Source organism: Saccostrea echinata, unplaced genomic scaffold, assembly GCF_033153115.1.
Source record: "Saccostrea echinata isolate AGI-Se365-2 ecotype Australia unplaced genomic scaffold, CSIRO_AGI_Sech_v1 ptg000032l, whole genome shotgun sequence".
In the NCBI taxonomy this organism is placed as follows: domain Eukaryota; kingdom Metazoa; phylum Mollusca; class Bivalvia; order Ostreida; family Ostreidae; genus Saccostrea; species Saccostrea echinata.
The window spans coordinates 5,735,414-5,759,815 of NW_026889781.1; the positions used below are offsets into that span (position 1 = coordinate 5,735,414).

The 24,402-nt window shown below is 32.8% G+C and overlaps 1 protein-coding gene across 2 annotated transcripts; it reads right to left on the reverse strand.

The window, feature by feature from the left end:
- Window positions 1-614: 614 nt before the first annotated feature.
- LOC133198004 (death domain-containing protein 1-like) lies at window positions 615-22,783 on the reverse strand. 2 transcript variants are annotated; one of them, XM_061334159.1, is made up of 13 exons: window positions 22,683-22,783; window positions 18,833-19,488; window positions 11,403-11,787; window positions 10,492-10,678; window positions 8,937-9,071; window positions 6,487-6,669; window positions 5,881-6,009; window positions 4,506-4,773; window positions 4,048-4,177; window positions 3,837-3,950; window positions 3,073-3,502; window positions 2,655-2,918; window positions 615-1,701 (listed from the first exon to the last, which is right to left on the reverse strand). In XM_061334159.1, exons 2-13 carry the CDS (start codon window positions 19,473-19,475, stop codon window positions 1,594-1,596), a joined length of 2,976 nt encoding a protein of 991 aa, XP_061190143.1. In that variant the 5' UTR covers window positions 19,476-19,488; window positions 22,683-22,783; the 3' UTR covers window positions 615-1,593. The 2 variants fall into 2 exon arrangements, with proteins under 2 accessions (XP_061190143.1, XP_061190144.1); XM_061334160.1 differs by lacking the exon at window positions 22,683-22,783 and adding an exon at window positions 22,244-22,299.
- Between the last annotated feature and the right edge of the window lie 1,619 nt (window positions 22,784-24,402).

The following is a 24,402-nucleotide window of genomic DNA, read 5'->3' on the forward strand; positions in this document are numbered from 1 at the left end:
TCCCTTCAATGTTTTCAGAAGTTTGTGTTGCCTCTTTTCACTACTTGTATTGATAAATTTTGAGCTTGATCACTATTCATTATCTTTACATTTCATTATACTGTTATACTGACATCATCTTTATCATTATTTTCTTTGTAATCTTTCGTATCATCTTAGAATCTTTAATAATTACTTTCAGTATCATCCTTATAAGATCTACTGACATGATTCATATCAGTTATGAGGTCGTTGTTTTCAAACAAATTTTAGCTACACCGTTTCCTTACAACAGAAAAAGTATTTCTTCTTAAATCCAATAAAGTATAAACAGAACTCATTTAACTGCCTAATGATTTATTCCACTTACAGAGTAAATCTAAAAAAAAAAAAATATTTAAGCGATATACATGTACTCATAATAAATAAATATATTAATTGGACGGATATCATAAACGAATCACAGATATTTTTTTTAAACTGCAGGTTTAAATATCTATGTAGTATCATTAAAAAAAAACGCAGAAAATAATATATACATATAAATGTAAATCACAACCAAAAAGATAAAATTTGGTATAATGTGTAAAAATTTCCATATTGAAGATATACTCTCAAAAACAACGTAAGGATATTGTGAAAGAAGAGAGGTGTTTCAGATGTACATTTATATTTTCTTAACTAAAAATATTTTGATATGCTGATGAGAAGAATGTTTTTACAGTATTCATGAATGGACAATAAATATTTAAAATAGTATGAAAAACAAAAGTTAACACACTATTTACTTAATCTGAATAATTTATCTACACACTTTTTACTTTTTATCGTTTACTGAATTTATTGAAAAAATAAATACACAATGAAATATATATATATATATAGAGAGAGAGAGAGAGAGAGAGAGAGAGAGAGAGAGTGAGTCAAGTACTCTTTCCATTTTTCAAATAAATGTCAGTAAACGATACTTTGGCAGGAAGTAATGTTTATTATAGAAGTTAATAAATACCTACATGTATAAAGAACAGTCAGAATATGATGAGCTTTTACGAGGAAGACATTTTTTGAGAGTTGACCGAGTTGTATATTGCACCAAAGATTATACATACAAAAAAAAAAAAAAGAAATATTAAGGAAATTCACCAATAATTTGGATTAGAGGTATCGAGACAATGTAAATTCCAACTATTGGTCAATATATCCGCTATTTGCACCAAACTAATTAAATTAACAATTAGAATTGATTTCATACCACTTGAAATAGCAATAGGAGACCTGTGTAAAAAGTACCGTGCAATTAATCACGTGTATAGTACAATACAAAGATATGGAATATACTTGTGTTATTTATCCATAATATGTAAACGGAAACTTTATCAATATTTTGTGTTAAATAAATGCATATAATCTAAACAACAAATAACTCTAATTTAAAAGAATGATTGCAATATGTGAAACTAGATATTTGAATTCGATTCTTGGAACTACACAGTGCATAAAATAATAAATAAATGGGGTCTGATATGACTAAAAATATCACAGTATGCAAATGGTTTGTTATGAAGTTCGGAAACAGAGAAACAACGGAATCTTACACAATTTTGGGTTTGACTTTTAGTGAGATCGAATGTGCTTCCGTTTAAATTCTTCATCCTTAATCCGAACTTGTTCTGCCAGGTCCGGCCGGCCATTCTTCATGAAAGCGTTTGTCAAGACAGTCACCTGTTAGAATATATAATGTAAATATGAATAAACATACACTAGCTTCATAAGTGTGAATGAAAAAAAAATTAATTGTTGAAGGAATATAAATATTTTAGTATTGAAAATGTACAACCACACTAGTTTTTGTTGCTTTTTAAATAATGGAGTAAAACCAAGCTTGATGAGACAGTAAAGGTTGGGAAAAGCTACTTAAAAAAATTGTTTTGTGATAAAACAGTCAAGATGAAAAAAAAATAATCAAAGATAATCATTATCAATCAGGGGACAGAACTCCTCGTAAACAGTGTACCAAGGTTTATAAGCACTGGCGTACTATCTTAGGAATTCAAATATTAAATACAATAATTACTTTTAGATTTATTTTTGATTTGATTAAGATCAGAAGAATAACACGACATACATGTAAAAATCATCTCTAAAATCTTCATTTACAAAATATTACTAAAGCAGAATATTAAATATTTTCCTAGATGTAAACTAATAAAAGTTAATTCGATCATTTAAAACGATACAAAAACATTCGGTAGAGCAAAAACATTAGATTTGGTTTTGAATAGCTTACATTGCTTTCACAGTTCATACACATACATGTAATCTCACTACAATACATGCTTACTTATTGCAAAAACTCGCAAATACATGAAAGAACGTTCACTCCGTCTTAATGTTTAAAATCTGACTTCAGCAGCCTAGTCATTTGACAAAGTTATTACAGTAACATACTAAGCACGGCCTAAATTGCTTCCTTATGTCTGTAATTTACTATATCCTTTTACTTTTTTAGGATTTGGTAAAAAAAAAAATGCGTTAACTGAAAGGAACATTCGCGAAATCCTTTTTCGATTTAAACATTTTAACTGTATCTATATATGTATATTTAATTTTTGTTTACTGTATATATTTACCTTATCTATATGTATATTTAATTTTGGTTTACTGTATATATTTACCTTATCTATAGACTTTGGCATTTTCTTCAACCACGTCATCAGCATCTGAAAGCGGGCATCTTCATCTGTTGCGTCCGTGATCTGAGCGTTTCTTATAATAGCTTGGATCCGCGCCTTGCTGATGTTTAATGTCGAAGCAACTTTTCTCCATTCGTCTCCCATTTCTGCCGCTAGTTGGCGCATCAAGTTATCATTAACTGCGTCCGAGTCGTTCCGAATAACAACAGGGGCCTGTACTGGGACAGGCGAAGGCTCCACGTGATACTGGAAGTAAATGAGAGGTTTCGAATGATCATAGAAAATAAGTTCGGAGAATTGCTTAAGTATACTTTTAAGCTTAAATTTTGTTGATTTTTTTTCTTCATAATCCTTATAAACAGAAGAATTAATTTACAGAGAATCGGAATATTTTGACTACCTTAGGTATGGTTATAGGAATTTCACATAATAGGGTCTTTCTTTTTTCCTTTCGCACACAGAAAGAATTTTCATCCATAATGGACTCCTTCCGGGCTATTGTCCTTTTATCCGGAGTCACAAACTGAACCCTGTATGCTTCTACCACACCCCGAAAAACGTTAAAATTCCTCTGAAGATACTGGTCTACTTCAGAAAGTAGGAATTCCGAGAAGGAAACCACATTCGAATTGTAAATAAAATTTGGAGATTTGGAGCCGTTTTGAATATTGCCCCGGAAGTTGATTTCGATTAAGTCCCCTTCGGAAACGCCTACTACCGGACTTGGTTCCGGTCCATCCTCATATCCGTCGTCTGTCATCTGTTTTACTATTTTCTGAACTCGGCTGGCAGGCACTATCGTAAGTCGTGTGTCAAATGGGTTATCAGATCTGATAAATTAAAAATAATATTTATTGACCTTTTTCCACCTTTGACCTCATCCACCTTTTTCTATTCTCTTCTATATTCTATATATAAAAAATGTTCCGATAAGTTGCAGTCTTTATAATTTCTTTAGATTTGAAATGAAATGCAGAATTCATTAGTCTGTACCAGTGTATGGCAAAACCTTTATAGATAAAGTTGCCTTTTGCCTAAAAAAATGATAAAAACGGAAAATGTCGTGCTCTTTTTTTGCACATGTAGCTAGACATCACCTAACTTAAAATTTGAATTCACCGTTAAAATAAAATACGAAGTTCTTGAAAAAGGAAATTTGTTTACCTTTGTTTGATAACAACTTGCACAAACCGCTTTTGAAGGAGATCGAAGATTGCAGTGGACATGACTGGCAGTAAATCTTCATCCGTATTTGTCCGCACACGCAGAACCATGAACCTGTGGTATACAAAATTTCATAAAAATGTTCTCCATTCTTTTATCGGAATTCCACACCTTTAACATTTGAAACATTTTTACTCATAATTGCACATACTGTTCTAAAGGTTTATCAAGACAGAACTGCAGCAAATCCAACTTCACTTGTGCAATTTCCACTTCCGGTACGACAAACCATTTTCCTGTTCCGGTCCTCGCAAGGAGACAAAGCTGGTCATGTTCGTCGTCTTTAAAATAGAATTAATTTTACCAATGATTAAAGTAAAATATGATGTGCTGCATTTTACGACCAACGATGCGATGTATTTTACGACGAAGTTCACAGATAGCATAAACATTACATGAAAATAATACATTTATTTTGCAAATGTAGAATCTTTACAAATTATCATTACAAAACAAAACGGTAACTGCATTCTTCGATAGATATTGGTGAATTAAAAGAGATGAAAAGCAGAACAGAAATGGACAAACTAACAAAATCAGATTGATCTAATTTATTCAACTCTGACTTTCAGCTTTTATGATCCACGCACCTTTTTTTCGGAAACTTACCGTCATTGTGAGCATAGTCTCCCATATACCATTTTGTGGGTTTTGGTTTTTCCTCTTCCGGTGGAGCATTGATTTCCGCCAGTTGTTCCTGTAGAGTTTTCTTTTTGGGTTTCGCCTTCTTTTGTTTTCCTTGATTTTCCTCCTTTTCCCGAACATCCAACGGAACCGGAATATTTTTCTGTGGATTTTTCATTTTTTCCTCTTTTATTTTTCTCATTTGTGCGATTTTTCGGGCCTTTGCGGGGTTTGGCGGACAAGGTAACGTTATCTGTGAAAAACATATTAAAATAAAGAACAATTTAATTATTTGCAGTCATTAGTTCGACTGAGAATTATGTTCAGATTTTATTGGAGTTTTTGACGGGTTGCAATGGACTGAAATAGGTATAAGTGATTTACAATTGAAAAGATTGAAAAGTAAATGATTTCTGACAATAGAATAAATTCAGAGGACGTAAAATATTTTTATCCGAACAAAGATATTACTTTTTAAAGATTCATCTGAGTCTAAAATAACAGGTCTTGATTTCTGAAGACCAAATTTTACTTAAATATTTCAAAGAATTACAGGTGTGTCAGTGGAGCCCCCAACCCAATCCCCATCGTGGAAAATCCAGTGCATGCTATTCGTAATAGGGAAAATTAAACAACGAAAATATGTGTCAAAGGAGAGATCTCCTCCCTACAAAAACTTAATAACGAAGGCATTGAGTATTTCTTAAAAAAAAAATTTGGAGACTATTCAGGAAAGTTTTTTTTTATGTTTGTTTGTTTGATTATTGTTTAACGTCCCTCTCGAGAATTTTTCATTCATATGGTGACGCCCCCACTTGCCGGTGGAGAGCTGCAAATTTTGATCTATGCTCGGCACTTAGGGCCATTGAGCAGTGAGGAATCTTTTTCGTGCCAGCACCTACTGCGACACGGGACCTCAGTTTATACGGTCTCATCCGAAGGACCAGTCTCCAGGTCCCACAGTGGGAAACGAATCAGCGACGTAAGGACCATCTCCTTACTCTGCGACTCTAGAACCACTGCGCCATGCGGGGGCCTGGAAAAGTTTTGAAAATTTTTATAGCCTCGGTTTTTGTAGACATCTCTACAAATGCATCTTCTTTTTACCAACTGTTTTTCCGAAGGAGTTGCGATTGCAAAATTGCAAAATAAAAAAAATAATAAATAAATGAATAAAAGAAAGAAAGAAAAGAAAGATAGAAAAAGAAAGAAAGAAAGAAAAATTAAAAAGAATTAAAAACTCATCCTTTTCTTTATTGTCAATGTGTTCATTTTTTTTTTTTTGATGGGTAGATGCGTCGACCCCCACCAGCGGCCCAAAATGGTTAAACAATATATGAAAATTTGTTTTACTACTTACAACAATGGGTTTGTGGAACTCATTTGATTCCCATTGCATCTGTACAATAGGACTAGAGGCCAGGAGATGTTTACAGCTTACGTTCCTCGTCTGAAGGTCGTTCACCGTAGCGGAATCAACCGGCTGTACCTATAACATTTGTTTATGTCAAATTTAATTTATGTGATGTTCGTTTCCTAGTTTCATAAAATATTTCTGAAAAAAACAAATTAACAGACCTGTTCATTTGTTTTTCAAAAATATTTTATGAATCTAGGATTCTAGGATCCTTGTAATATGGTAACTAAAGACACTGCATTTATAAAATTTGAAAAATACTAAATCGTGCTTTTGATATACGGACCATACGACGTACGTGTGCAGCGTTTGTGTAAATAATGAAAAAAAAAAAAAAAAGAAAAGAAATCATAGTTGTTTGAATTAATGTGACCCCCCCCCCCCCCAAAGAACCATGTTTTTTTTTTTATTATTTTCCCTTTTTCTTTTTGTAATTAAATAAAATTTTAATTGAAGAATAAGATCGAATCTTTTTTAATTGTTTCTAAATTTATAGTCCTTAAGAAATAAATATATTTACAATGTATTGACACTGTTGTGTTCCTTTACCTGAAGTAAGATGTGTTCTTTTTTAGAGAAGGTTTCCCTGGCAACAGTTACTGTGATTCGATGATCGCACGAAGAGGTCATCTTAGAAGGTCTTCTTGAGAATGTGACGTAATCTCTTTTCAGCCGCGTCATCACCGCCATCGTAAAAAATTCTTTGATTTCAACTTGTACAAATTTCAAATCCTTAAAAAATAGATTGTATACTATGTAATTACATTCAACAGTTGATTTTTCTTTAAGATCAAATTAAAAATATATTTTATTTCTCGTGCAGATATAGAATCACGGCAAGTTTTAATGTGCATAGCATAGATGACTAAGCAATAATCTATCTTCTCCGCTAAAGACAAAAAATATAAATAAAAGTTTCTTGAAATCAGAATACATGTACATAAAAAAACCTACATTGCGATTTCAAAACTAAATAGAAGGTTTTTTTAATTTTTTTTTTTTTTTTAATAATTACATACACTTGATAAACATGGAAAATGGGAAAAAAGGAGACGTATAATCAAAATATAGGATAGACTACTTTGACATACATGTAAAAATTTTAGTTTTGGTCGGTCTTAAGATTAGTAAATGAACATTTTCTCCACTCATGCAATACTGTATGAGAGAAAAAAAACCCTTTCATTTCCTACATATGTAGTACGCTTGATGAAGAAAAAAAAATCGTATAAATTTTGTATTTACTTCTATCCGGTAAATTGCAAATTTAAAATATGACAGCTACATATAAATTATTTCCATTAGGGTGACCTACACAAAATTCCTGCATTTTTATAAACAATAACAAGATGGCGGTCCTGTTATAAGAAGTAAGACATTTTTGTTATATTCTATAGCAAGAGTTGTTCCTCTTTACCAAGCTTTTTCTTAATTAAAACAGATGAGAACCTTGTGTGATTTTTTTGTCTCCAGTGATTTTTCTCAATATTTAACTTGATAATTTTTATATAAAATTTAAGAGGCACATTTGGCGATGTACCGTGATATTTTAATCAAAACATTTTGATATTTGCTTCCCCAAAATATGTAATTAAGGATTTCTTTTTTAAATTTTGTGTGAGTTATTGGTGTGTAAATCACACAGACTTGTCACGTAGGCATATTTCATGAAGTGCGCCAGCGCTTTATGAAAAAAAAATGCCTACGTGCAAGTCTGTGTGATTTACACATCTACAATTCACACAAACCTTAAAAAAAAAACATTCCTCATATTTCCATTTTACATGTTTGAAAGCACCAAAAAAATACACTCAGTGTTTGAATTCTTCCTATATCGTTATATTTTTGTTAACGTCTTTAATGAGAGGTCACCTTAGCACAAGTTTCTCCGTGTATATTTCTACGCGTGAGTATACACAAAAATGGCATTCAATTCAATTTGACATTTGGTTTAGTAAAAAAAATACAGCAAATGTTAATAATTATATACTGAAACGCAACAATCAGTAATCTACAAATATTTGAATTTTTTTATCTAATGATTTTCAAAAATGAATACAGTAAGGTAAAACTCGATTTAAAAAACATCAGAGATTTGATAAAAATGTTAAAGGATTGTCTTTTAACTTAAGAAAGTAAGACATGACTGTTAAAACATGCCCCACCCGGCCATTCAATTACAGCGTGCAAGGCTGCCATGCACAACAATTGTAGATTGATTTCTACGATGAAATAGGTTCATCAATCTCGAGATCTGAAACAAAGAAACATTATTTGCCATTTTTAAATGCCTGTTTTTAGATGAGGAGGTCGAATTTTCTCTAGCCTAGCGCAGTGTAGTAACCCTTGGACTTCCGGTCCAGGGACTGTCACTCATGCTAATGATAATTAAGAGTCTGTTGAGGCATGGTGTAATACATATTTGCATCGGCAACTCTCCATTACCTTTATTCTGATATTTTCCAGCTAGAGCAATGAAAATGCGTACTTAAATCATTTTTCAGGAAACCTTGGCATCGCTTACGGAAAAGAAAGGAAAATTTATTTTTCGGAATAATGCTGCATTACTTATGATGAACAGATATAAACTCTTAAAACCCCATATTATTGCCAAATGTTTTGTTAAACATGCAATTTTTGATTTCTGTTAAGCGGACTCAAAATAAACTTCCGGTATTAAATGGTATGAAAATCATTCAACCATTAAATTACAGATATTTACAAAGTTGAAGATATCCTTATACTTTTTAGATACAAAATTATATCCTATTTATAATATTTCTCTCCATTTAGATATTTAGAGAAAAAGAATGATAAAAAATATATAATTATGTACTTTTAATTCTGCATATACGTGTATTAATGATTTATAAATACATTATAGAATCAAAGTTAAAAAAAAGGTGTGAAGGGAGAATCATGGCGAAAATGGATAAATTTCCTATATTGAAATGATATCAGTTAAAGGTCACTTCCGTACAACTTTAAAAATACAATACCTTGTGGTTATCATACGTTACTTCCGTGCTCGGAATTTCTTTCCATTCTCCGTTTATGTCCGCTTTCACAAAAGCCTCTCGAGAATGGACGCTTGCGCGGGAGAGTGTGAAGGGAATGGCCACGTACAAAGAGCTCTGTAAATGAATTATTGATATTTTTTTTTTAGATAAAACATATTGTATTCAAAGAGCGAGGTTGAACACAACCTAATGATAATAAATTACAACAAAAAGAACTTCCTATATTTACTGAATCTCGAAGTTGCAGAGTGCAATCTTGCCACGCTCCGCTGTATTTTTTAAAACTATAAATACGAGTACAATATTTTTTTTATATACATTTTTCTATTACTTAATATGCATGACAAATGGTATTATGTATAAGGAGAGGAACTAGAAAGTTGTAATAAGTAGTTTCCCATTATTTTTTTTTATTTTTTCAATAAGATACATGTGTATGTTCAAAATAAAAATTGATCATTGCAACACATTTTGCACATTACCATTGACCGTCATAATAATTAGTGGAATGCAAAAGTGTATAAATTATCATTATTCTATCTAAGAAAAGTGTAGCAAATGTTTTAGTACATAAAACATCATTATTTCGGTACCCCTTTTCCTTTTAGATGATTTATTACACGAGTCTGGAGTAAAAAAAACTCCAGGATAATGTCATTTTAACAACGCAAATATACTTCCATGATCAAGAGCACGACTTGAAACACGACAACCTAAATACCCCATTTTAAGCGGTGGGGGACATAAACAAAAGATCCTCAAGAGGGGTCATAAACAATGCTCAAGTAGGTTGTTTAAGCGACGAGAAACTCGTGTTCCGTTTTTATCCGTTGCACTCTATTTCGGACTTTTCATAAACATTCATAGTCGATAAGTCATCTTATGCCAAGGATTTATTTTAAAAAAACGCGTTTTATGACATACGCGATTTAAATTTTTTACGAGACATTCATCGATAAAACATTGATGAGAAAATATTTATTTTGCGGCAATAAATTGACATTTATATGTTTGCTTAGTATGAAGCATGATAAAATATTTGGACAGCATTTGGAAAGTAGAACTAAATTAACTCTAGTAATCGTTATATATTATATATGATCCTGTGCTTAGAATAATGTTCTCTTTAAAAAAAAATCAATGAATTGTCATCATTATTTACTTTATTTCAAAATAACGAATGACCTATAGAGTAGACGCTAGATGTCTCGCTTTTTTGAAAGATCCGCTCAACGATATGTAGCTTCTCGCAGGTACTGTTAAATACATGTATATTTAATGTAAATAAATGTATGCCAGTAATGATTAGATATGGGCAATTAAATATGGCTTATTAATGAGGAAAAACAAAGGCTGCTATTTATACTTTTCAAAGAGATGATTGAATCAACGCAAGCCGAGCCAGTCCAGCAAATATAAAAAATCCAGCGAAATGATAATAAAATTCTATCCTCAGTTTGAATCAATATGTGGCGTAAATTCTCAAAACTGTTGCTATGAAAACATTGGCACTCCCTAGCATCAAAATATTTACCTGTAGTTTCGTCTGTTCTGAGATGGGAACTAACTGAATGATACTGCCCACCAGTTCTTCCTGAGGCCCGTATGTAAGGTGGATCTCCAATTGGTCAACTTCCTTGCAAGTAACTGACGACTGATCGAAACTGTTTGGCTTTCCGCGGATAATACACGCCAGTCCGCCATCCCCTGGGAGCTGCATTCTGAAATGAAAGTGAATATTCCTTACTCTCTTTTTTTTCACTATAAGCAGAGTTTCTTTATTCTATACATGTGCTTCACCTTTAGAATTCGTACGTTTTTCTCCTTTGCTTAATTTCGACAGTATATATATTTTTTTGAAATGCCCAACTCTAATTTAGTAATTACACTTTGTTAATACGCATCCAAGGTAACATGCAGATCTACAGGGTCATCATCGGGTTTATGGAAAGTGAAGGTCTTGCAGGGGTGGGGGGATACTCCCTCTCCTAGCTAGAAAAAGTTTATAAAAGAGTACCAAATTGTTGGTTCTGGGGTATTCTGGAAGGCTTTTTTTTCCGAAAATTAAGTGAACGAAATGTAGCAGCTTTACTTAAACATATGAAAAATAAATTTATTTCAAATATTTTCGAGATTTTTGTGAAAGGGGATCGATTACACCCATAGCACCAGTCCATCTGACGTTTGCCTCATATATACATGTGCCCACTTACCTACTTTAAATTCAACGGTTTACACGAATCGAATGTCTCAACGGTATACTGCAAGTACATGTATAGTCTTTAAAAATATGAAACTACGCAAAGATTATACCAAATGATATTTTGTATAAAAAGATGCAGCTTATTCACGGAATAGTTTAGAGTACAACTGTAAGAGATACATGTATACTTCCTTCTTTCGTCTACATTAAATGTACATGTATCTGATGAACACTATTCTTACTCATGCGCAGGCCAAGTTTCCCATACAGCGGACTTTTCAATTCCGGCATTTTCTCGTTTTTTCCATTCTGCCTCTTTCGCTCTTTTTTCTTCTTCCTGTCTTCGAGCTTCCGCTTCCTGTTGCCTTCGAAGCTCCTCCATCTTTTTCGCTTCCTCTCGTTTTCGTCTTTCCTCTAACTGCGCACGCAACTCTACTTCTTCCTCTATTCGTTTCGCCTCTTCCTTTGCCCTCTCTGCTGCGATTTGAGCTCTCACTGCAGTGCTTTCTGTTTCAGCTGATAGCCGCAAGGCTTCTGAAAGATCCGAGTTTGCTTTGGCAATTTCTGCGTTTAGTTTTGCTAGTTTTTCCGTCAGTTCTCTTTCCTCTACGCTCTGTAGGTCGTCATCTATGGAACAAATAAAAGTTACAGTCTATTAAGAAATAGTTTGGTTTACCTGGTTTACAATGGGAAAAAATTTAATTAATTATTTTAAAGGAAACAGAATCTTAATTGTCTTCAGCACCAAAAGAACTCAGTCATACCAAAACAACAAATTTTAAATATACAAAACATTCAGTTGTTCAGGGGGTTTCTATTTTGTAACTGATGAAAAAAAAAAAAAAACGGTGTAAAAACAAGAGGCCCAATGGCCTTGAATCGCTCTTCTGATAAACTGTACAACATATCACTTCTATTTGAAACCTCTAATTATCCAGTATATTTAGATAAAGCCTTGAAATTCCAAGAGGTAGGTCATCATGACCTACATTTTAGATGAAACACTCTGAGAACCCAAGATGATTCTAAGCCAATTAGTACCTGAGAGTAGGTCATGGTGACCTATTTATCACTTGTCATTCTCTGAGGACCAATGATGCATCAACTAAGTTTGATGATTCTAAGCCAATTAATACCCAAAATATTTTTAAAATTATAACCATAAAATTTCAAAAGTAGGTCATGGTGACCTTCTCTTCAGCTGTCGTACTCCAAGGACCCAAGATGCATCAACTGACAAAGTTTGATGATTCTAAGCCAATTAGTACCTGAAATATTTAATCAAAGCCATAAATTTTCAAAAGTAGGTCATGGTGACCTACTTTTCAGTTGTTGTACTCCAAGGACTCAAGATGCATCAACTGACAAAATTTGATGATTCTAAGCCAATTAGTATCTGAAATATTTAATTAAAGCCATAAATTCTGAAAAGTACGTCATGGTGACCTACTTTTCAGTTGTCATACTCCAAAGACCCAAGATGCATCAACTGACAAAGTTTGATGATTCTAAGCCAATTAGTACCTGAAATATTTAAATATAATCATATAAATTGAAAAGTAGGTCACGGTGACCTAATATTCAGTCGAACTACTCTGAGGACCAAAGATGCATGAACTGACAGATTTTGATGATTCTAAGCCAAATAGTACCTGAAATATTGTATTAAAACCATAAATTTTGAAAAGTAGGTTACGGTGACCTATTTTTCAGTTGACTTTTTTCGAGGATCCAAGATGCATCAACTTACAAAGTTTTATGATCACAGGCCTTAAAGTGTCCAAATTATGCCTCAAAAATGCTTTGAAATCGAATGCCTGCAAAGTTCAAAGTAGGTCACTGTGACCTATTTTGTAATTAATACGTTTAATGGCCCCAAGATGCATCATCTTACAAGATTTAATGATTCTAAACCTGTGAGTATTCGAATTAATGACTTAAATTGTTTTGAAAAAGATTAGCCATAAAATTCAAAAAGTAGGTCAAGGTGACCTACTTTTAGTTGACGTACTCCGAAGACCCAAGATACATCAACTGACAAGTTTTGATGATCATAGGCCTTAAATTGTTCAAAATATGCCTCTAAATCATTTTGAAAAAGACTGGTGCAAAATTTAAAAAGTAGGTCACCGTGACCTACTTTTTAGTCAACATGATATGAGGTCCTTAGATGCATTAATTGACAAGATTTGATGATCCTAGTCCTGAAAGTAAACAAAATATCAACATTTTAATAAAATGTAATTTTTGGTCAACTTTGAAGTGACCTTGAGACCACATCCTTTGCCCCAGGGTGATGCCTTGAACAATTTTTTAATCTACAACATATCCTCCTCCTTTTGTGTAAGTTTGGTGATAATCTGCCCAATGGTTCTTGAGAGGACGATTTTTTTAGCAACCAGTACTTTTGTTTCTATTTTCCTAATTATCTCCCCTTGTTTAAGAGTCACAACCCTAGTTTTAGTATAAACAGGAGCCCTTGGGCCAAGGATACCCTGTGACAAATTTGACAATAATTGGCCAAGGGGTTCTTGAGTTATGGCCCATATTCTAAAAAGTTTACGCACACCGCACAAATGGCCATAGCATTAGCTCTTTGAGCCTCTGGCTCAGAAGAGCTAATGAAAGAAGAAGTCAACTTGATGATAAAATATATGCATTTCTTCAAATTAAAGGAAATTGAAGGAAAGGGGTTTAAGATTTTTGATAAATTAAAAATGCACAGTTAAATAAAATGAAAAATTTATATGATTCATGACACTACAAATTGTAAATTAAGTAAATTTAATTTATACTTTATAGTTGCTATTGATGTACTTCAATACATTCATATATGTACATTTATTTCCTTGAAAAGTAGATGTTGAAGAAAAAGAGGGAGTTAATTTATTTAAACTAACATTAAAATGTTTTGTCTAAGACACTTGAAACAAACCCGCTCTCTGAAAAGAAATTAAAGCAAAAAAAATATTTCCACCAAAAAAAATTTCCAGATAAACTTTAAGCAACAAAAATAAGCTCTAACTAAACAGCAACTAAATGCAATACCTAAGATGTACGTATAAGTTGGGAAAAAAGTATTAAATAAATGATAAATAATTTACTACTTACAATTTACGCTATTTTAATCAATTGTCTTAAACTACGCCGCATAAACAACGTTCGACATTTCACACAAATGAAAATTAAATATCCAATAAAGTAATCGGGTTCGAAGTCAAACAAATATTTGATGCCCAGTTGACCGACATAGTGTAACTATCTCTAAACGATAATGGATGTCGAACGAGCGCAGTGCATTATGATTTAAGATCTTCGAGAAAACACTTCAAAATTTTGAATTTACGGTCGTTTTTAAAAGCCCATATTTGAGTGCGAATGTTAACTCTAATGGCAAAATTTATGAAGTTAATATCACAACAAATATTTTATTTGTGTAGAGTGTTCTTACTTGTAACACGTAACTTTTTGATTTTAAATCTCTGGGTTTTTAAGTTAAATGTGGCGTGTTGGACATAAAAGGTTTGTTTCCTTTTTGAAAAGGAAATAAAGGCTTTTTTCCCAAAACATTAAACCAAACGAGAAATAAACATCTAATTGCTCCTCTTAGCACTTTAGATATGGCATTTATTCCAAGTCACGTCTTTTGATGTTAATGCAGTTAACCTACTATTATAAAAATAGATTCATCTGATTTCTAAAGTGGAATTTAATTCATTGAATGACGAAATCTCATTTAATTCATCAGACAATATATCTATATAGAGCAACATTATCCTAAATTTTGGGCTAAAATTTTATCATATCCTTTCCTAACATTCTCAGCAAATCCTGTTGATCCTTTTAAAATTACTCACATTTGATCCGCGTCATATATACATGTACATAGATCCGCTCATTTATACCATGACCTTAGGAACTGGGGGAGGGGTGCACAAGAGGGTCGTGCCCCTCCAATTATTTTACCTGTATATAGTATACTGTAGAAAACATAGCTACCTTATGCTTGTGCTCCGTCAATATAAAGTCTAATGACCTTTTTTTCTTGTCAAGGAATTTTTGTTTGGTAGTGCCCCCCCCCCCTACAAAAACCTGAAAATGTTTGGTTTTTGCCCCCCCCCCCCAACTGAAAATGCTTCCTACGTATACGGGCCTGTATACACAGTCCCGTTATGATCACTATCAATATTTATACCCCCTATCAGTATCCACTTACATTACAAACCAGAAACCATCAAAATCTCCCCATTGTTTGCCTTGGACTTTTGAAGAAAAAGAAGATAAACAAAACGGAGGTATTTCTCAGGTGAAATTTGACGTCATCATTCAATGGCGCCCAAAATAAATGTTTGTTATGATCCCTGGTTTGTCGATTATAAATTGTTATGCAAAGTTCTGTAGTCACTAACACTCTGCCTTTCTATAGAATAATCCTTTATTTGATTAAAATAATCCTTAATTTGATTAAAATGATTATCCTATAGATGAAGTTGAATTCAATTAATTAAACGTCATGTCAAGTGATGTAAACACTCAACAGTGAACTTACATGATATACAGTGAAACTGGTCAAATTCGGATGTTGTGTATTAGACGTCTTCTCTAATACAATGTATACTTTAAGTTCCTTTTTAGGAAATTCAATTGTTTAAAATGTTAACATTGTGTAATCTAAAATGTAGTTTAATCCGACCATATGGAACCAGGCAGTGGTGTTCGGATTAGACTGGTTTAACTGTACGAAAAAAAAAAAACTAATGAGAAAATTCGATGACTGGACAAATCATATGAAGAAGATTGATAATATTTTATTCCATCGAATTGTGTGATTTTTTTATTTTACAGTGCTACATGTATGACGCACACTTGACATGTTATGAAAATACATACATAAATTGCAAAGTGAACAGAGGGGAAAGGGTCCTTTAGCGCTACAATTAACATTAGACCTCTATTTTCCAGAACAATGCAACATTGTTAGAGAAAAAAGTGGCTAAGCAGAGAATATTTAATATCATGAAAAAATAAAAAAGGTGAGGTAAAAATTAAGGAAGACGAAAATATGATTTAGAGAAGGGGGGGGGGTATTGGAAATAAATCCGTAAATACATCTAATCTAAAAAACCAGAAATATTCCGGGTATAGGAAAACGGTTCTGCACGTTCATTTGTGCAAATAAAACAAAACAAACAAAAACTCTGTGTAACCAAAACCCTATTTAAAATCCGTGTAAACACGATTTCAAGTGTTGTGTTCATCTCAAAAAACGCGATCATCTATCATTTCTGATACGTGAGATAGGAAATTAATCCACGATTCCTGATCCAAAGAGGACCGATTTCTCGACCTTGTTTTATCGTCAGCTTAGCGAGGCTCAGGGACTGGTAACCCAGAAGTATTATCTGTAGAGCGGGGGGTGAAGAAATGGTCGCTTCTCAAGAGAGTGTTACTAGGAGATTTTCAAGGGGTTTGAACAGAAGGGGGGGGGGTATAACAATGACAGATTAAAAACTTGAATATGTACATTACTGCAATGTGAAATAATCTAACTGTTTTTCCCCCAAGTTTTGTTGAACCCGACATATCTTTTATTCTGATTATTTACGCACCCTCCTTCTCTCCTCCTTAGTACCCCCTTGTCTCTCTCGATCATCATATCAACTTTCTCTATGTCTTCATCGAAAATTTAGTTATTTGTTGTTATAGTACATGTAGTTTCGTTTTTCATGTTAAAAATACAATGCTAAAATACTTACATGTACTAAGAGTGGTTTTTCTGTTTAATTCTAATTGCCCCCCCCCCCCCCCCCATTCGGAATTGACTAGTAAGGAATCGTATGATACTTACATAAATGGCTGATTAATTAAATATGGTTTTGTTTCAGAATGTTCTAACCTCTTTCATTGACGAGTTCACTTTATATGAAAACAAAAATTGAGAGAGCAAATTCAGGTATCTAATCAATTTTCCCATGGACAACTGGTTGTTCAACTGAAGGGAATGAAGACTTAAACTTACATTTTTTTCTTCGAAGATATTGCTGCCATGTTGTATTTTTTTTTAATTTACTAGGTAGAGGTAAATGCAAATCATATAAATTTTGCATTTATCTCCACCTACTAAATTCAAAATTTACAACATGATATTACTCAATCATATTATGTTTAGATTTTCTCTGACTTTCTATTAAAGATGTCTGATGCTACATCTGCAATGTTTTTATATTTGTGCTTTCCGTACATATATTTCTGATTTCATGCTGATGTGAATATCTTCAGAATTAAAAAAAAATAGGCTAACAGAAATATCGATGCATATGTAATTTGATTTCATGTTCCTCGTTCAAAATCAAGCATACACACACCATTTCTATAGAAGTAGAAATAATGCCGTGAGCAATATTCATTTGCGGTTTTTATATTGTTAAAAAGCACTTTTTTAATTTATCTCGGCAAATATGTTTGATGACCCCTTCTAATAAAAAATTGATGAGTATTGCCGAAAGCTCAAACTCATCATATATGAGGAATATACATTGAAAATGTTAATTGAATACCAGAAGAAAAAAAAACCGTCTCGCTCTGTCATTAAATGAAATCAAATTAAAAAAAAAAAAAAAATTGAGATGAGTTTAATTTTCCGGTTTATTTGATCGTTATTTTTATTTTACATGGATTTTTTTTTACCCATATACTCATCAATAAAAAAAAATTATATTGAAATCGTTAAATAACAAAAGTTTGCCAGTATGTCAGATTTCTGTCAATATTTGATTAACAATAAAGTTAGTCCAGTGGAATGCACACATTCAATTAAGAGTATTAAACGCCATGTATGCTCTCTATAAGTGTTCAAAATACCCATATGTTTGCTTAGGGAAGTCGGTCAACATTTGCGCTGTAAATATTCGGGCTAATAGAATAGATTGTCCACCTTGAACCAGAACACAAAAATATCAACCCCCCAAAACAAGTAAACAAAGTAGGGCGTGTTGACACGATTTGCCAAAACAAATAAATCGATATTCCCCCCTTCCTTTGTTTAAATGGCATCGTTTACCCTTTTTTTGGTAGTGACCCATATTTCTTAATAATGTTATTCTGAACTACTTTTAAAATTGAAGCGTTTTGATAAATTGTATCGGATCTTTATATTTATATACGAGTTAGTGTGGCGGATCTAATTTTGCAAATGGTGGTTATAGAAATCCAAACACTTTGAAATACATATGTAAAACAAGCTTATAAAGCATTGTTTAAAGGATGTGACCAAAGAATGCTTGAAAAACATCAACAAAATGCACACGAGAAAAGGCGAAACAGTAGAAATATGGTACAACAAGATATATTTCAAAAACGTTTTTAACCAAAAACTCTTCAAGAAGCATTTTAACTCCTCTCAAATGCAAAAGCGTCGGAACCTCTTTCTTGCAAAGATAGACATAATATAGGCATTGGAAATTTAGGCTCAGCCCCCTTCCCCGAAAGGTTTTTTGCTGGTTTAGCCCCCCCCCCCCCCCCCAACACACACACACACACACACACACACTTTCAATTTGCTTCCTAACTCGTAAGCTAACTAACTCGTCTCAATTATGTAATTTTGTAAGTCATCAGACAACTGTACATTTGTATATGTACGATGTTTGAAACTTTGAGGATTTTTTATTACCTGTTCTTATTTCGAACGCCTTTCGGGACACACTGAATTGGATGTTTTCCTTTACTTGCTTCATTTTCATTCGCAACCCCTCTAACTGCTGTTGGCTGTTCTGTGTCTGCTGTTTGAATTCTTCGATTGTGTTCGATATTTGTGAGACCACACCCATTAGATCCTCCACTGGGTAATTTGAGTCCACATTTCGATACCGGTCAGAATCAAATATTTCTGTGAATTCCAAAATATTGTCATTAAATGAACGAATATTAAATCCCTCGTCATCCTTTGACTTTTCAGCCCATCGATCCTGATCATCTTTTTCCTGAACATCCGGTTCATCATTTACAGATTCCGATTCTTCGCCGTTTTTCGTATCGTCAATATTATCCTCCGATTCTGCTTTTTCGTCTTCCGTTTTAACTCCATTCGGAACTTCTTCCGTTGTGACATTTTCTGTTTCCCCGGACTCCTCTGCCGCTTCGTTAACCGACTTTACCGTTGCTATAGATTCTTTCTCTTTGTCTTTCGGAATCACAGTAGTTCGGCTTTTAGAGGAGGAAGATGGCCTCTTCGTGGTTTTTGTTGACCCATGACCTCCCCCGTGGTCATGGCGACCGTGTCCACCATGAGCAACCTGTCTACGTTCGACTGGCATACCCCAAACTTAACTGAAAAATAAAGAATGTAAATTTTAAAATACGGTTACATGTAGATTTTTCATGGTTGCCTAAAACACTTTAATGGTCTACCTTACACTGCAAAGCCAGAGAGTACATGATAGATAGTAAAAGAATTACAATATATACATGTGTATATATAGTTTACATACATCAATCGGGCATGTAAATGTATACTATAGATACATGTATTGGATTACAAATAGATGTACATGTACATGTACTTGCATCTTTGTAAGAGTAAAAAATAAATAAAAAAAAAGGAGGGGGGAGAAATGCCATATTTCTATTCGTATTTATTGATGGCAATTTATTGAGGCTGCAGATACATAAAGCTATTTCCGATCCGAACTCGAAAATTCCTAGACTCGTCAGTGTTGCAATACAACACAATGTAGTTACATTTTTTTTTACTATCTCTGTGAGCAAATTGCATCAGTGGATGCAACATATTGATCTAATAGGGAAATCAAAAGGCAAATATTATCTAAATCTGAATATTTTATACGACATTATATCGATGGTTTCACCGGAAGTCATTCAAATAATGAAGTTTTTCATTTTCCGATGAAATACTCGTTTATCAGGATCTTACCGGATATATTTGTGTGTAGGCGGATCTGACTGATAGCGTTTGAATGTAAATCTATACCTTTTAATTTGCATAATTGTTTATCTTGTATGATTGTTTTTTGCATAATTCTGTAATTTGCATAATTTCCTTATCTATGTAGATTTGCATAATTCTGCAATTTCCAAATCATGTAAGCATGTTCAATGATAAAAAATCCATTTTTACAGGATCTATTTTAAAATAGGGAATATTTTCTCTCTGCGTTTGTTTTTACTGGAAAAGCTAAGCTTATCTGAATGTGTTTACGTGTATATATTATTTCATATTCTACAAAAATGACCAGTAGACTAAAAAATTGGATTTAAATTTAATGATGGCTTCGAAGTGGAAAATGAGGGTAGAAGAAGGGGGGGGGGGTGAGAGAAATTGCTCGACCTTCCGTCACCAAAAAATTATAGCAAGAGGGAGGGGACACCTCAACCCAATTTTATTTTTATTTAATAGTAATTCCGGATAGTGAGGATGTGGCACCCCCAAACAATTTACTGAATAAAGGTTCCGTATCAAGATATTAAACAAACCGTGCCACTCTTTCAGATCAAATATACATGTAAGAAAATTAGCAGTTTTCTGGGTTTTATATTGATTTTGTTTATTTTGTTTAGGGTACTAGTTGTCATACCTTTGGATCAATGAAATATATCAATTTGGAATTTTTACTTTACAAAATTAAGACTGACGAACAATCCGTATTTGTTCTTAAAGTTTATATCAAAGTCAAGTCTAGAATCAAAGTCAAGTCTAGACCTGTACACATCATTTTATTGCTAAAACCTGATGAAAAAAAATTACACCGTCATATTGTGTAAAAATTTCAATCCAACTAAATAGAATTTTAGTGCTGTCCCTGCAAATAGAAATGCATTTCCGTCGGTTTTTAACTCTTTGGAGGGAGGGAGGGGTATATGTAGTCGGTCCTTACCATGGTGGACGGAAAAAAATATTCTTTAAAAAAAATAGAAAAAAGAGATTGTAGTGTACTTCAATCTGTAATGTTGATTCTATAAATAAAAAGGACTACAAATGAAATACATGTAATCAAATATTTTATCGCGGGAATTAATTCGTGATCTCTAATATTGATACTTTGAACTGAGCGTCCCAGAATATCACTTATCAAATCGCATCAGATCGGTACAGGTAAAAATATCGCATAATCTACATATTGTTTACCTTTGCTTAGCAACAATAAAAGTGACATTTTAATATAATGAAACCAAGCGCTTAATGGAAAACAAGGCGCGCTCGACTTCCCGCTAACATGTTACGGACAATTGATGCCGCTGTTTATACAGGCGCGTTTGATATATATAGAAGATGTGATTATACGATTCATTGAATGGGGAAAATGGCAATTTGTTTGGGGAATTGAAACTTTAAAAGCGTCATGAATATTTTCCTTATCGATGTTTTGTTACTTGCGAAAATCATGCTTTTTTCGATGATGGAGTTTTAAGGTGTATAGAAAGAAAAAAAAAGTGCTATGAAAAATATCATATAAAGATTTCATTTTTTTTTTTTTTGAAATTAAGAGCATTGACATTTTTTTTGTACGTTGACTATAAATAATTAATGTAAATTTTAAAGTATCTTTTATTTCGAATTGGTTTGTGATGAATATTTATGCTGTAAAAATACACGGCGCTATCTTTATATCTGACAAAACGGAGTATAAAAGCATAGAACTGATAGTAATATTTTCAAATGTTTCTCCTAAATTAAAATAAACCCATAAAAATATCAGTAAAAGATATAAATTTATTTTTCTTGAAAGAAAAAAAAATGTCCTATTATATATAGTACTACATTATTCGAAGCCGGAGGACTCCAATCGATCCGCGCGATTTTCTACAATCGAATGTTTTATTCGAGTAACCTTAATGGCCTCGCCGATTACATAATTGATGAAACTATATAAAAATATTCCTAGTGACGCGAATAATTGAAAAACTCTCATCATCACATGATTAGATGTACAAGAGACGAAAATCAATGGTTGTTGAACAGGGAAAACTTAATGTGTTTAGAGTCAGAAAATTCAGTAATATTGATTCATTTTTCTAATACATATCAAACAATCTGGGTTTAATTTGTTTTACAAACTCATCTTACCGTAATAACAAAGTACTGGATAATAGTTCAATGTGTGGTTAGGACCTCTCTTTCCCCTCCCACCTCCCTAAAGGAAAATAATATGCCATTTTCAAAACCATAAATAAGAAGAATAAAGTATATACATGTAATGCACCCCACTACCTTGGTTTTAGAAATTGAAGCATAGGATTTCTTTCAAACCCCTCCCCCTCTATAGCTGCTCCCCCTGAATTTTATATACACCGTTAAAGGAATTCTGAAAATTAATATGAACGACATGAATGTAATTGTGAAAATCCAGCGCCACGGGAAAAAAAAAAAAAAAAAAAAAAAAAAAAACCAGGAAAAACAAGAGAGAGAGAGAGAGAGAGATGCAAGTACGGTCATATACTAAATAATTGTTCAAGCATACCTGCCTTGTACTTACGAAAAGAAATGGTAATGATAAACCACAAACCTGGAAACTGTTTCACAGTTCTACAATGATCCAAAAGTCAATTGTTTTACAAAACTGAAGAGAATCCAAGATGCAACACACTAAACTTTTACCTCCTCGATCAATAAGTATTTCAAAGGGCCAGAGCGTTATCTAGAAAATGTATTACCGTTGATGCACTTGGAGACTATTACGGTTCATCGTGAATTTTAAAGGGCCGGATTGCTGTTAACTGCTGTCAAGGGTGTTTTAGCGAAAATTTATGTGCATATTCGTTCCATGTATTTGTTAAGCGGACACAACTGACGTTTTTTGAATTTTCAACCCATCCTACCAACCTCATTTTCTTCACGTCACACTCTCTCCATCAGAGAGAGAGAGAGAGAGAGAGAGAGAGAGAGAGAGAGCAACAAAGAGAGAGGAAAACTACACTATTACTTCAAACAACATTTATTATACATTTATACCTCTGTGTATTCTTTCTATATATAAATATGACGAATAACTCTGCTATTGTTTCTAAACAACATATACGGTGAAAAAGTTTTCGTGCTATTGCCCACGGTGAAATATAGTTGATGAACTATTCAACGGCAGCATTCGATTTCCCTCGTTTCATCTCGGAACTTCTCTAGTTGTACCCGAAAATTGACGTGATAAATTAGGTATAATAAAAAACCTATTTACAGAATATTTGGACAATAGCAAGTTTATTGTCCCCAGTCAAGCTTAAGACAGCAAATATTTCCCTCGGCTGTGCCTTGGGAAATAGTTGCTGCGTTGGGGTACAATAAACCTGCAATTCTGTCCTAATGGCCAGTAAAATTTACGTGTTAATGTTATGTGTATTTGTTTTATATGTTGATGATACTAAGTAAATGATGAAGATGATGAAACGTTTCAATTAAAATCCATCCTAAGAAATGAAACACTTTGACACTTGAGCTATGAAATAAAGCATCAATGAGCTGAGTTATCCCCTGCAGATGCACTGCCATATACCCTAAATACCCCCTTCTTTCGTCGATGTTATAATTACTTACATGTTCAAATATACATGTATCCATTTAAATGTCCGAACACATTTTGTTCTATTTGATCTATTAGTTCTTTTATAAATGAAAGGGACATGTATCCTATGTAAATCCTAAATATATAAATCATTTAATCTAATTAAAACATGATAAAGTTGAAAGATCAAAGTGTACTTTTTAATTCCTCAAATGCATTTCTACATAAGAATATTGACCACTGCTACCATGTTGTAAATTTTGAATTTACCTCCAGCTAGTAATTTCAAAACCTTTTAGTAAAGAAATTTGTACTATTAAGAATTATTATAGAAATTTTGACTTCAATTTCTATTTCATTCTTTCATAAAATTAAAATTTTATAGAAAATTTAATTAATCATTTCAAAGACCTGGTACATATCCTAGAGAAATCAGGTTACACTTACAAAATCTTTTCTGACGACATTCTTTATAGAAATAAAACAATTTTGTATGTTGTAAATTTTGCATTTACCTCCACCTAGTAAATTCAAAATTTACAACATGATAACTACATTCACCTAAAATATATTATTAAAGAGATATCTTAAACGTTCTTTGCATTTTCAACTTTTGTTTTCATTGCATATATACCCTTAACGTGTTTCTCTTTCACTTGTAATAAGATGAATGTACAATGAATTTCAAACGTAATTTAAAGCAAGAAAGACTTTAACTGTGTGCATGCGT